At 43.9% G+C, this 13,460-nt stretch overlaps 1 protein-coding gene across 2 annotated transcripts in view; it reads right to left on the minus strand.

The window, feature by feature from the left end:
- Nucleotides 1–13,460, minus strand: part of LOC147896599 (dynein regulatory complex subunit 2-like) — a 198,614-nt gene that overhangs the window by 39,685 nt on the left and 145,469 nt on the right. For both annotated transcript variants that reach the window (XM_087382005.1, XM_087382004.1), the window contains exon 10: nucleotides 3,982–4,102. In XM_087382005.1, coding sequence (XP_087238131.1) covers nucleotides 3,982–4,102 — 121 coding nt within the window. The remainder of the gene's footprint in view (nucleotides 1–3,981; nucleotides 4,103–13,460) is intronic.

Consider the following 13,460-nt stretch of genomic DNA (forward strand, 5'->3'; position numbering starts at 1 on the left):
CAGCTGAGCGAAAGAACATAGGAGACCAAGGAGGCAGGGCACACAGAGTGGTTCGTAATGGTGGAAGGACAAACGACAACAGCCTTGGTGCCATCGCTCATAGATGAAGCCCCTGCTGCCATCGGTCACAGACTGAATCTACTCCGACAAGCATCATATTCGTTTAATATTCCTCGACAGCCTTATACAGGATAATTGATGAGAACTTTGTCAATTTGCCTACTAGGAATCTGTTGGAATATGAAGCCAACGTGAGTAAAAAATGAGTATACTAGGTGTCTAGGGGGTGTTTTATAGTCTAGTGAGTCCTATGGATGCCACGTGTCATATTGGGAGTCATCCCATATGCATAGGTGTGTGTGTGTGCTCTTATATAAGAGTTGTACTTGTCTAGTTTCAAATCAATCAAGTATCAAGCTACAAGCTCTTTGGTCTACAAGTGAGTACTCTCATTTTTGTTCCTTGCTCTAGTCATTTCATTTCCATTTCATTATGTCTCCTTTAGAGTATCACTTCCTCTCTCCCTAGCCTACCCTCTCTCTCTCTCCCTCTTTCCACCATGTTCCTTCATGTGGTGTCAAAGCCTCCCTTCCCACATTCCCCTTCTTCTTGCTCTATCTAGAGGATGAGAGGAGCCCGCAAATGGAAGCTCCCCTCTCCTCTAAGGTAGAGCCTCCCTTCCCTTAGCCTCGCCATGGTTCCTCACCATCAAGTACTCCGGTCTCCTAGTGATTGCTCCTGGTCCTCATTTGTGAGTTCAGCTCACTCCCGCATCAGTTCGTGGTTCTCCCTTAGCATTGGCGGACATTCCTCATCAGTTGGTCGCCAAAAGCTTGTTTTGGAGCAGTCCAGCGGCTGTTTTTTGATCTTTTGAGGGCTCACTCCCGCATCAGTTCGTGGTTCTCCCTCAGCATTGGCGGACATTCCTCATCAGTTGGTTGCCAAAAGCTTGTTTTGGAGCAGTCCAGCGGCTGTTTTTTTATCTTTTGAGGTCTAATTTTGACGTTTTTTGACATTTTGGCACTGCCCAAACATAAACGACCCTGTCCCGCACCATTTCGAGGGAAGCAATTTTTGATTTTTCATCCGTACAAACCTCTACAGGCAGATGCACGATAGTGCCAAGAGTCTGTACAACTTGTCAGAAGGCGATTCCAAGCAGTTTTAGGCTACTTTTGGCATTTTTTGCTCAAATTTGGACTCTTGTGACCTCCACCAGTGATTTGAACTTCCTGTGGTTACTCACAAGTCATTTTGACTGTACGGACACTCCGGTACATTGACTTGAGGCTCCCGACAGCAGGGAATACTCTATTCCACTTTCGGTGACTCTCCGATCGGCACATTGAGAGTCATGACGTGATCTCCCTTGGTAGCTGCTCCTATGGCCTTCATCGTCAACACATCATTCGAGGGCATTTTCGCCTGGTTCTTCACTGACATACCTCTTTGCATCAGGATGTGCACACTTATGTGCGACAGCTACTTCGGGCACATGGGTTCTCTGCCCTTGCTATGCATAAAATGAATGAAATATATCTTTACTACTTTCTTGTTTGAGTCAAAGGTACTCTGCCCTAGGTTGTCCCCCAAAATGAATGCAAATAAATCATGTGTGTTGAGTCAAAGGTTCTCTGCCTTGGATAGTCCTTCTAAAAAGATGTATTTTCCTATTTTGTTTTGGTGTGTGGCTCCATGTCTCTCATTAGCCCTTGGAGCCAGGAGGGGATGTACTGTGGGAGCCATGTATTGGTTTTGATAGGTTTAGAGGGGGATGTATTGTGGGAGCTATGTATTGGCTTTGATAGGTCTCATTATCAGGCCTAGCCGAGTTCCATGATGTTGGTGTATTCCTAGACCTATGAGCTGGCCATGTAGCCATGCTATAACGTGAGCCTCTGAGCATGTTGAGTCTCAAGTCATGAGAGTGCTTGGATCAACCTCTGAACAAGCTCAGAATTAAGTCTCTGAGCTACATAGGGTGCACAGTTTGATGACCGTCATTGTCATGTTCTGTTCTTGGTTCCATTCCAATAGTCTCTCACCTTAGACCATCATTGTCATGTTTTGTTCTTGGTTCCATTCTAGTAGTCTCTCACCTTGCCTTCATGGGGGGGTGTTGGAATATGAAGCCAAAGTGAGTCAAAAATGAGTATACTAGGTGTCTAGGGGATGTTTTATAGTCTAGTGAGTCCTATGGATGCCCCGTGTCATATTGGGAGCTATCCCATATGCATAGGTGTTCATATGTGTGTGTGTACTCTTATATAAGAGTTGTACTTATCTAGTGTCAAATCAATCAAGTATCAAGCTACAAGCTCTTTGGTCTACATGTGAGTACTCTCATTTTTGTTCATTGCTCTAGTCATTTCATTTCCATTTCATTATGTCTCCTTTAGAGTATCACTTCCTCTCTCCCTAGCCTATCCTCTCTCTCTCCCTCTTTCCACCATGTTCCTTCAGAATCTACTCCCTCACAACAGGGAGTTCTAGATCAGGACTTGTACCACTTGTAGAGCAATCCATATGTCACATGACTAGTCACAACATATCTCATGATTCTGTTCAGGTATTGATATATGTCAACGCTATATTCCCATGACACTAGGCTTATGAGGGAGGAATCCTTTCTAAAGTTCAACCACGCTTCCCAGCTTGAGGCTAGAGATCACCGAGGTTTAGAGAGACTCTGATACCAATTGTAACAACCCTCACCACCAGGCGTGGTCACAACCCTAGACCCTGGTGAGCGAGACGAATCCGCAACCAACCTATAATCTAGTAGCTCACCTCCCAGCCAAACCACTTGGAAAGAGCCAGCAAGCCTCAGGCTCCAGACTTGCATCCCGTACCACAAGCCCTTCACCCTAGCTGCTGCCCTTAGGCCAACAGGTCCTGGTCTCTAAGGAACGCATCCTCAAGACCCCGTCAACTGAGCCCCTAGCCTATACTTATAGGCTAGCCATCCTGCTTTATGTGGCTTTAGCCATCTATAGCCAGCAACTCGTACTTTAGGGATACCTAGGATATATTTGGCTTTGCCCTAGCTTGGGGAACACTCCACCCAAGTTTAGCTACACCTGAAGCTAGGCCAGCTCTTCTAGACCTCTTCTACTAGTTAGATCTTAGCCCTAGGTTAGTCCTAACCCTTAGCTAGACCCCATGTTGACTCCAGATCTAATCCTAGATCCTTGCCAACTAAGCCTAGGGTCTAGTGAATCCTATACCTATGTTACGTCTAGTCGTCAATGTAATAGTGCACTTTCCCTATGACTCTTTTGTACATAGTTAATGTCTAGTCGTGGACGTAACAATGTACTTGCCCTATGACTCTTTTGTACATAGTTAATGTCATATAGAATCCTAAGAACCTAGAGCCTATGGCACGAACTTAAAAGCCTTTCTAAATTCTAGAAAGCATAAATATACTCTCTAATTGGGTTGTATGGCCTCCTCAATAAGGTTTAAAGAGTCGAACTTTGATACAAATTGGTAAAAAGCTTGCCTAGCCTATCAGCCTCACACCTTCTCGCCTTACATGCTCACTAAGGTCTATGTTTAATGCAGATTTATGGGCTTGGCCAAAGGATATTGATTCATTACGTTGAGGGTGTTAGTGACCTTCTTTGATGATCCCCTTGATACACACATACACTTCATAACATTACGCTTGATTTGTAGAATTTAAGGCTTTGTTTTGTGCTCCCAAGCTAGTTTTAATTCTTTTGTTGAGACTTTTGCAAATTCATCCTTTTGAAACAAAAGGCTTTGATGTTTGTCATTGATTTATAGGTAACACATGCTTCGATATATTGCACATATAACTTGCTCAAATAACGATCATATTTACATTAAAAAATGATGGTGGTGAGATAAAAATTTGGAGGTTTTCACAATATAAAACAATGGTAGTAAGCAAAGAGTTAATAATTTAAGGAATGAAAATCATGGGCTTGTCAAAGATAATAAGAAGATCATCACCTTAAGTTGTTCATTCTCTTGGGTACGCAACTTCAAGATTTTCCTTTTCAGACCTTGGTAATGTTTATTCATCTCATCTTTTTGATCTCGCATAGATTTGTTCCTAGCCTCCCACTCACGGCTGAAATCACATTATAATATTAAGATGTTAACCACACATGACATCAACAAATTATTTGGATACTAACGGGATAATATATCACCATCATCGACAAATAGATTTTCCAAGAACAACAAGAATGCTATTAATCTTCTGACAAAGCATCAATGAATTGCAATAGCAAAACAAGTTGTAAATGGATAAGGGATCTCAACAAACTCTCTTCTTTTTGTCTCACCAATCTAAAGCTACCCCAAACCTCTAGGACAAGCTCCCTCTTTATACACCGGGAATTGGTATTGGAAGTAGAATGTAAGAGAATGGAGCTGAAATGAAACCTCTAACTAAGGTTAGGTGGACCTTAATAAAGGGAGAAAAAACCCCTAACCCTTAATACATTAGCCGTTGCCTTAGGAAATATGAATATTTCTAACCACCCCCCTTGTAGGGGCAATGACACAATCTACAAGGTAAATATCAATCACCAAATGGATATGAGTACAAAGCTTTGCAAAATGTCTCAAACTTTGGACGAGATAATGCTTTGGTGAAAAAATCTGCTGCATTCTGTTGTGTAGGGTAGAAGACCAAGCTGATACCGTACACATAGCCGCTTTCTTACATAGTGATAGTGAATTTCAATGTGTTTCGTATGAGCATGAAACACAAGATTCCACACCACGCCAATGACACTCTGACAGCCAGTAAGAATTCGAGTAGGTTCCTCCAATGGTGCGCATGAACATCAGCAAACAAATGCCTCAAACAAACACATTTGACTGTGTTTGTGGAAAACATTAAAGGTTTTTTTTAAAAAGGTGCCCTCTACTCAGCTTCACAGGATGAGGTAGAAGCCGTAGATTCTTTCTTGCTTAACCAAGAAATCATGAGTGTCCAAGAAAGAAACAATAACCACTAGTTGACTGCCTAGTATCAAAGTCACCAGCCTGATCCGAATCACTACAAGAATGCAAATGCAAGTCACCCTTCTAAGGAACACACGCTTCATAGCCTGCCAATGTGAAGTCTTAGGGTTGTGCATAAATTTGCTTGGCTGGGATACTACATACAAAAATCAGTCCCGTATTACAAAGTAAATGAGGCATCCCATAGCCTAGCTAGAGGATTACCAAAAAGCGAGTGAACCAAAAAAAGCAAGCAAGAAAAAGTGAGCAAGCCGAAAAAAACAATCAAAACAAAACAATAATAGATTGACAAATCCTTATTTTAGCAAATGTCTAAGTTCTTCAAAAGTCCATGAGAGAGTTGGACCTATGTCATTGCCAAGCCATCATTAGTAGAGACGCACTCTATCTTTACTCACTTTTACTCATTAAATTTTTTGTAATCCTCCATGATCAAGTTCTCTCTCTCCACCAACATAAGTGAGATCACCAATGAAATCTTCCACACAACTCAAAAGTTTCATAGAAGTAATGTGAATGGGTTCATGCCTACTATTAGTCAAAAGCTAAGGACTTGGGAAAAACTGGTGCTGCTCCCCGCTGCTCCTGCTGCCCTCCTTCCTGCTCCCCTCCTTGCTGTCTGCCCCCTCCCTCCCCTCCCCTCTAACTTCTGCTCCCCCTGCCTCCCCCCCCGACGCCCCTCCCTCGCTGCTGCAGCCCCCCCTGCGCGCAGCCTCCTCCCTCCCCTCCCTCCTGCTTGCTGCCCCCCCGCCTCCTCCCCTGACTCCCCCCACTCCCTCGCTGCTGCAGCCCCCCCTGCGTGCTGCCTCCTCCCCCCCGCGTGCAACCTCTCCCCTCCCCTCCCTCCTACCTGCTGCTCCCCCCGCCTCCTCCATCCCCTCCTTGCTTCTCCTCCCTCCCCTCCCCCCTACCCCCTGCCTCCCCCCCCCGGCTCCCCTCCCTTGCTGCTGCAGCCCCCCCCGTGCTGCTGTAGCCTCCCCTTGCACGCTGCCTCCTCCCCCACGCGCTGCCTCCTCCCTCCCCTCCCTCCTACTTGCTGCTCCCCCTGCCCTCCCGCCCCCCCCCCCCCCCCTTTCTCTCCTCCACTCCTCCTCTCCTCTATCCCCCCCTCCTCTCCTCTTCCTCCTCCTTGCTGCCCCCCCTACCCCCTTGCTGATTCCTCCTCTGCTCCTCCTCTCTCTCCCTCCTTCCTTTCACCCTCTCCCCTCATCTGGAGTACCCTATTCTCCGTTAGGGGTCTCTTGGGCTTTAGGAAAGCAGACGGAGTTCTTCCTTGCGTTTGAATCGGCCTTTTCCACCTCGATTGACGAATGGGTTCCCACTCAGTCAATCCGTTGATAGGACAAAATCTGTATCAAGTTTTTTAGCACTGTATATAGCTGTGGGTAGGCACATAGTTGTACACATCTAGGGTAGGTGTGGGCTTTTGGCATTTGTGGATTTTTCTTTCACAAGCATGATGGATTGATGTATATTTTTTTGAGATAATAAAGTATGTTTTGCAGGGACTTCATGGGAAATGATGAAATGCAATGTGGTTGTACTAAACTTCTAGAGCAAGGGTGTCTAGTGTGTAATCAGGCGAAATGTTTTTGGGGTGTGAAGGGTTTTTTAATATTTTCCTGAGTCAATGTGCACTTGCATGTTACAGGAATTCGATATGTTATGGTGTCCATGTCAAAGGGCTTTTCATGTGTGTGTACGGGGTTGCATGCAAGCTTTAATGTGCATGCTAATGTGTGTGGGAATTGTGTGACTAAAGGTCCAAAATGTGCATTTAACATGATTTATCCCAAATGTCTTGAGAGTGGTAAAATGTCACTGATGGTGGCAAATTAGGTTGAGGTGGCTGGACTGATTAGGAAGGCATCCTGCTCATGCAAAGGTGGCTACGTGATGGATGAAGGGATGCTTCTAGTCGACGAGCTGGACGTAGATGAAGGTGACAGCTTGAAGGAGGATTCGGGAAGGAGTTCGTGGGCACACGGAGGATGATCACGTAAAGAAGGGGAGGAGAACGGGGAAGTTCAGGGGGAGCGGCTGAGGTGAGCAGGATCGTGCAAGAAGGAATACTTGCTGGAGGGCTGGAGTATGCGCTGGGGGTAATAAAGGACGAGTACGCGAGCTGGGGGGTTGAAGGAGATGAAGGGTGCTGGATGTCTAGGAACTGCTCAGCAGGGAAGGATCGCCAGTAGAAACCAGACGATGGCTGGATGAAGATGAGCTTGTGGAGGGGAGCATGCTTGCTAGGAGGATCATGACTGTAGGAAGCTGATCGTCAGAGCTGCTCACACTTGTGTTTGTCACACTGTGGCCAAGAAGCTGATCAATTTGAATCTGAACCTAAAGTAATACATGCCAAATTTCAAGAGGACCTTCAACCATTTCTGCATCCACGCAAGTGGCAGAGCTGTGATAGATGAGCTGGAGAAGAGTCTACGGCTACACCTAGAACACGTAGAAGCGTCGAGGATGACATTGCACTGGTTGACGGTGTGCCTTGGCGCAGAAGTGTGGTTGAAGGAGAAGTGAGGTGACGGATTCTAGGAGTTTGAGCATCTCAGTTCATTGTGTGCGATGAAGAGAGCTTGTGAGTAAAGGAAGCTACGGTGATGATTATGTGTACGTGACGGGTGTGGGGAGCTTCTGAGAGCAGTTGATGATAACTAGGAGGCCATGGCGACTGTGGACCTTGGGTGTTAGAGCGAGAGAGGCTATGATGGGATTTCAATCATCCACCGTGTTACCAGTTTTGCTATTGATGAAGACTTAGGGAATTCGCTTAGGAATGCTTGCTAGGGGAACATGGGCTTGCATGAGATTAAGAGGCGGAAGTCTTTGCTTGAGGTGTCTTCCGTGTGGGCTTGTAGATGATTGATTATGAGCTATTGCTTAGTAAAATCTTGAGGAATAGCTATGGTATCATTTTCTACGGGAGGACTGTTGGCGACATGAAACTATGAGTGTGGAGTACTCTACGAGCAAGAGAAAGATACAAGCGCTGGATGTAGTTGTGTAAGAGCAGAGATGATTGATGCAACCTGCTAGCCAGTCCCTTTCACTGTTTGGTTGTTGACTGCAGCTTTGGGGAGAGTTAAGGAATGCTGGAGCTTGGTGTTTGAGAAGGAGTTGCTGAGGAGGAGTTATGATCATGTCAAGAGTTACAAGCTGTTGCTCTTGATGGAGGCTTATGAGTCATGGCTGTGGAATTTTAATTGTGGGTTGATGTCTTGAAAAGTCTCAAAGATAACCTTCATGTGGGCTGTGGGTTCTTAGTATTCTGAGGGTGACTATTTTCTGAGTTTTTTTGGGGGGAAGTTCAATTCTAAGTTCAGTCTGTTTTGGGCTGTGTAGTCTTTCCCCTCTTTCAAAGAGTCTGTGTGTGTTCTAGTCAGATTGTGTGGGAGATTGACTTGTTATTTGTGTGCTTTGGATATCTACTCTGGAACCTGGCTCATAAGCTCATCATCTACGAGCCCACATTGCAGTTGATCCCTATGAAATCTCACCTATCTGACGTGGTGAAGTACATAATTCCTGGTTGTCTTTCCATTTTTTCCTTATCATCTTTTTTGGCGATCCTGCTGGGGATAGGAGGAGTCTTGAATTGAGATTGGGTACTCAAGACAAAACGGCCCAGAAGAATTGGTTGGGGACTGTTGCTTGAATTTCTGTGTGGTTAGGGATTGAAACTATGAAGACAAAGCCTCACATGAGAGTGATTCATTGTGAGTTATGATGGGAGTGTGGACATAGGAGAGATAGATGCCTTGATGTTCAACTTTGGGTGATACGTCTCCGTGCTAAGGTTCAAAAGGCTTTGAAAGTGATTGCTCTTAGGAAGAAGAATGCCAATCAGATGCAGGGTAAGCTTTCTTCAGTAGAGTGATTATTTTTGCTTTCTTCTTAGAAGAGGTTGGGTGGTATCTCTGGTTGGAAGTGTGTTTCAGAGAAGTCAGTTAAGAGGAGAGATGGCTCATGAATTTCCTCGATTTTACGGGTTGCCCAATGAAGACCCAGAGAGATTTTATGAGTGCTTGGAGTTCAAAGCTCTTATTAAAGACAGGAATGCTCTAGAAGTCCTTCTTTAGATTCTATCCTTTTGTCTGTTGGGAGAAGCGAGAACTTGGCTGCAGACTTTCTTTGCAAGGATGCATGATGATCAGGGTGCTCACAGAAACCCGACTTATCCAGAGGTGAGGACAACTTTCCTGGACAGGTTTATGTGTGTTAGAGATCCTGATGGCATTTGGAGAGAGCTATGTTTATTGCAGCAACAGCCGACTCAGTTAGTGGATGAGTATGTCAGTAAGTTCACTATGTTGTGGAATAAATGGCAGGTGGCCTTATTACCTGAAGTTCCTCCCAGAGTCATAAAAAAGGATAGGTTTGTTGATGGTTTGAATTCAGAGATTAGGATAAAGATTGAATGTAAAGAGCTGGTCACTTATGAGGATGCTCTCAGGGTAGCAAAAGAGAAGGAGAGGAAGCAGATAAGATTGTCACAAATGATGCAAGAGATGCCAATGGTTCAGCATGTGCCTGAAATTATCTCTCATGTAAAGCTAGAAATACGGAAGCCCGAAGTCAAGAAGAAGGAGAATATGAAAGAAGAAATTCATGAAATGTCGGAGCTTATGAAGAGTTTGAGTTTGAACTTGATGAATGGTAGGGGAAGAGGTAGATCATCGGGTGGTTATGGTAGAGGCAGCATGCCTTCTTCAAATAATTCAGGCCCGTGGCAGGCAGGACGAGGTCAAGGGTCATTTGCACCTTGTGTCCAGTGCTTTAATTGCGGAGAGTGGGGACATTACAGCACACACTGTGATAAGCCTCCTCATGCTAGAGGTGATGTTTATCCATTGCCAACAGGGTTAAATAATAGGATGAATGATCATAGTGTAGAAGTAAAAGATGCAGGTCAGCCTAGTACCTCTGGAATCTGTAAAGCCACTGTAGAAGAGAAAGGGAAAGGTAAGGCAGTTACATTTGGCTTGTTGGAGTTGGAGGAAGTTAAAGATGTCACGCCATTAGGGAAGAGAGATAGAGAAGAGGAGGTTGGTCCGAGTGCAAAGAAGGGGAAGCAGTCTGAGGAAATGATGACTTACCAAAAGAAGAAGAGCAGGAAGTCCAGAAGGAAGTACAGAACTGCAGATTATCCCATGGGGAAGGAGCAGGGAGATTATGATTTGGTGGAAGATCTTTCAGCGAGGAAACCGGACATTACATTTGCTCAAATGATTGGTCTATGCCCAAAGCTTAAAAAAGAATGGAGGCGGGCTGTAAATCCAGCAAAGAAGAACTCTCATGAAGGTATAATTAAGTTGATGTCTGTCTCAGAGTTGCCGGATCTTTCACCTGCTGTAGAAGCCTGGCATAAAGGAAAGGGTTTTGGAGAGGCCTATATAGATGGAGGTGCACAGACTTGTGTGATTACCCAGGCTTGTGTGGAAAGATTAGGATTGAAGATATCCCACTCCTCTAGTTATCGCATCAGAATGACAAACCACTGCAAGGTGAAGACTTTAGGGATAGTACCTGGTCTGGAGGTTGAGGCATTCAATGTTTCATGTTGAGTGGATTGTCATGTAATCCCTGCAGGGTTGGGAGCCTAAACTTTGATTCTTGGAAGGCCGTGGTTGAGGAAGGTAGGTGCAATTCAAAATTGGCAGAAAGGAATCTTTTCTGTACATACGAATGGGAAGAAATTGAATTTCGATATGGTAAGCGGGGCTGAAGTTTCAAATTCAGCAAGTGAAGAGGAAGAGAGAAGTGAAACCAGCAGTGAGGATGAGAGTTCGGTGACTTCAGAAAGTGATGAAGGAACAATAGCATTGGTGGATTTGGTAGATGAGGAATCACAAGTGGATTTTGTGGGAGCAACAGGGTTCAGTGAGGAAGAAGTGGATAGGTTTGAGGTTATGGAGGATTTAATGCAGCCCAAATGTTCTCAAGAATCAACCCAGTTGTTGATTGAGCAATCATTGAATCCTGATCTCAATGTTGAGGAGAAACAAGAATATTTGAAGATGTTGCAGAAATACCCCAATTTGTTTATCACTTCTCATGAGGAGATCAGGGGATTTAAAGGGAAGCCTCTGAGGATTGAGCTGAAGGAAGGTGCCAAACCTGTTTTTCAGAAAATAAGGAGATTAAGCCCGGAACAGAGAGAGGTGCTGAAGGAAGAGGTGGATAAGCTTCTCAAGGCAGGAATAATTTATCCTGTAGTTCACTTTGATTGGATAAGTCCTGTGGTCATAGTGCCAAAAGGTGTAGACAAATGGAGAGTCTGTGTTGATTACAAACCTCTGAATGCAGTGACAAATACAAACCTCTGAATGCAGTGACAAAGAGAAACCGCTATCCTCTGCCTTTTCTAGATGATATTCTTGATAAAGTGGCGGGTCATGAAATGTACAGCTTGTGTGACGGATATTTAGGGTACTTCCAGATAGCCATAGCCCAGGAAGATCAAATTAAGACTACCTTCATTACCCCCTGGGGCTGTTTTTGTTACAGGAAAATGCCTTTTGGAGTTACCAACGGCCCCTCGCACTATCAAGAGAATTCAGATCTGATTTTATCACCCTTCCTGGATAAATTTTGTAAAGTGTTTATTGATGACATCTGCGTGTACAGTGGAATAAGGGAGCACTGTGGAAAGATGGATCAGGTATTCTATGAGATTGATAATAATGGTGGTCAATTAAATCCTAAGAAAACTCAGTTAGCTCGGACCAACATTAAAATATTGGGGCATATTGTATCTGAGAATGGGATTGAGCCGGATCCAGGTAAAGTAAAAGCTTTAGTTATGCTGTCCTCTCCTGAGAATACCAAGCAGTTGCATACCTTTCTCTAGAAGGTGAAGTATCTGTCGAGATTTATTCATATGTTATCCCAGATTTTGTATCCTCTTCAGCAGGTGGTAAAATCTGAGCCTCTGAAATGGACGACAGAGAGTGAAGAGGTGTTTGAGGCAGTTAAGGAATCCTTGACTCATATTTCAAGTGTAAAGCCACCAGATTATTCCACGACTTTTTATGTGAATCCGTCTGTGGGACCAGATGCTATTGGTGCTATTCTTTTGCAACACGGAGAGGGTTCTAGATATATGAGGCCAATCTACTATGCCAGTAGGGTGAAGAGTGAAGAAAGTATTCAATGGCTGAATTGGTCCTGGCTAGCCTCTTGTATGCCTATAGGAGATTTCGGTCTTATCTATTGTCCAGGCCTTTTGTGGTTCTCACCTCATGTTCACTACTGCCTCATATGTTCAATAGTACAAACATCTCCAGGAGCATGATTAAATGGATAGCAGAGTTATAGGAGTACTCTTTTACCTTCTTGGTTGAGAACTCTACCAGAGCTTCCTTGGCTGATCTCCTCACCTATAAGGAAGGACCTATTTTAGTTGAAGATGTGAAGAAGAACACTGACATGAATGAAGAAAAAGTACTAGAGGATGCATTTGTTTTACGCTTTGATGGATCTTACAAAAATAAAAGTATAGGAGGAATTGTCATTTATGATCCTGGAGGAAATGAGATTTAGAAAATGAGAATTCAGCTTGAAGCCAACAGTAATAATGAAGCTGGATATGCAGCCCTCTTCGAAGGTTTGAAAGTATGCATTAGTCTAGGTATTAAGAGACTCATGATTAAGGGAGATGCTTTGTTGGTTGTGAAGAAAATTTTAGGTATCTGGAAGGTTAAGCATGTTCATGTAAGTTTGTGTATGAGGATATCTGCTGTAGATTTGGAGTACCACTGGAGTTGCTTTCTGATAGAGGTCCATGTTTCAGGAGTTAACTGATGGATTTATTATGTGGTAAGCTGAGGATTAAACACAGATATGCAAGTCCGTATTACCCTCGATGTAATGGGATGAATGAAAAATTTAATGGTTTGTGTACTAATATCATGGGAAAGATCATGAGAACCTATGAGAAGGAGTGGGATCTTGCTTTGCACTGGGCTTTATGGGCTTACAGAGTTGCAGTAAAAGAAGGCACCCAATTTTCACCATTTCATCTTGTTTATGGGAAAGAAGCTCTGTTCCCCTTGGAGGTAGAAATTCCTGCATTACAGATGTTAATGAAGATAAATGAGGATTCAAATTCTACTTTCCAGAACCAGTTATTGGATTTGCAAGAAGTACAACTAGATAGGCAAAAGGCAGTGGAACATTATGCTTTAGTTCAAGAGGAGAATCATAAGAGAGCAAACAGGAAATTCAAGGATAAGAAAATCAAGGAGGGTGATCTAGTTTTGAGATACAACAGTAGTCTGGATTCTACCTTCAAGAAGAAATTTGTAACCAAATGGGATGGACCTTTTCGTGTGACGAAGAAATTCAAAAATGGATCATATCAACTTGAGGATTTGGATGGTCAGCAGCATAAAAATAGAGTTAATGGCTTCAAACTAAAGAAATACTTTCCTCAAGGTTGG

Source organism: Dipteris shenzhenensis, chromosome 11, assembly GCF_047967505.1.
Source record: "Dipteris shenzhenensis isolate YYH24624 ecotype China chromosome 11, Dip_SZ_1.0, whole genome shotgun sequence".
Classification (NCBI taxonomy): domain Eukaryota; kingdom Viridiplantae; phylum Streptophyta; class Polypodiopsida; order Gleicheniales; family Dipteridaceae; genus Dipteris; species Dipteris shenzhenensis.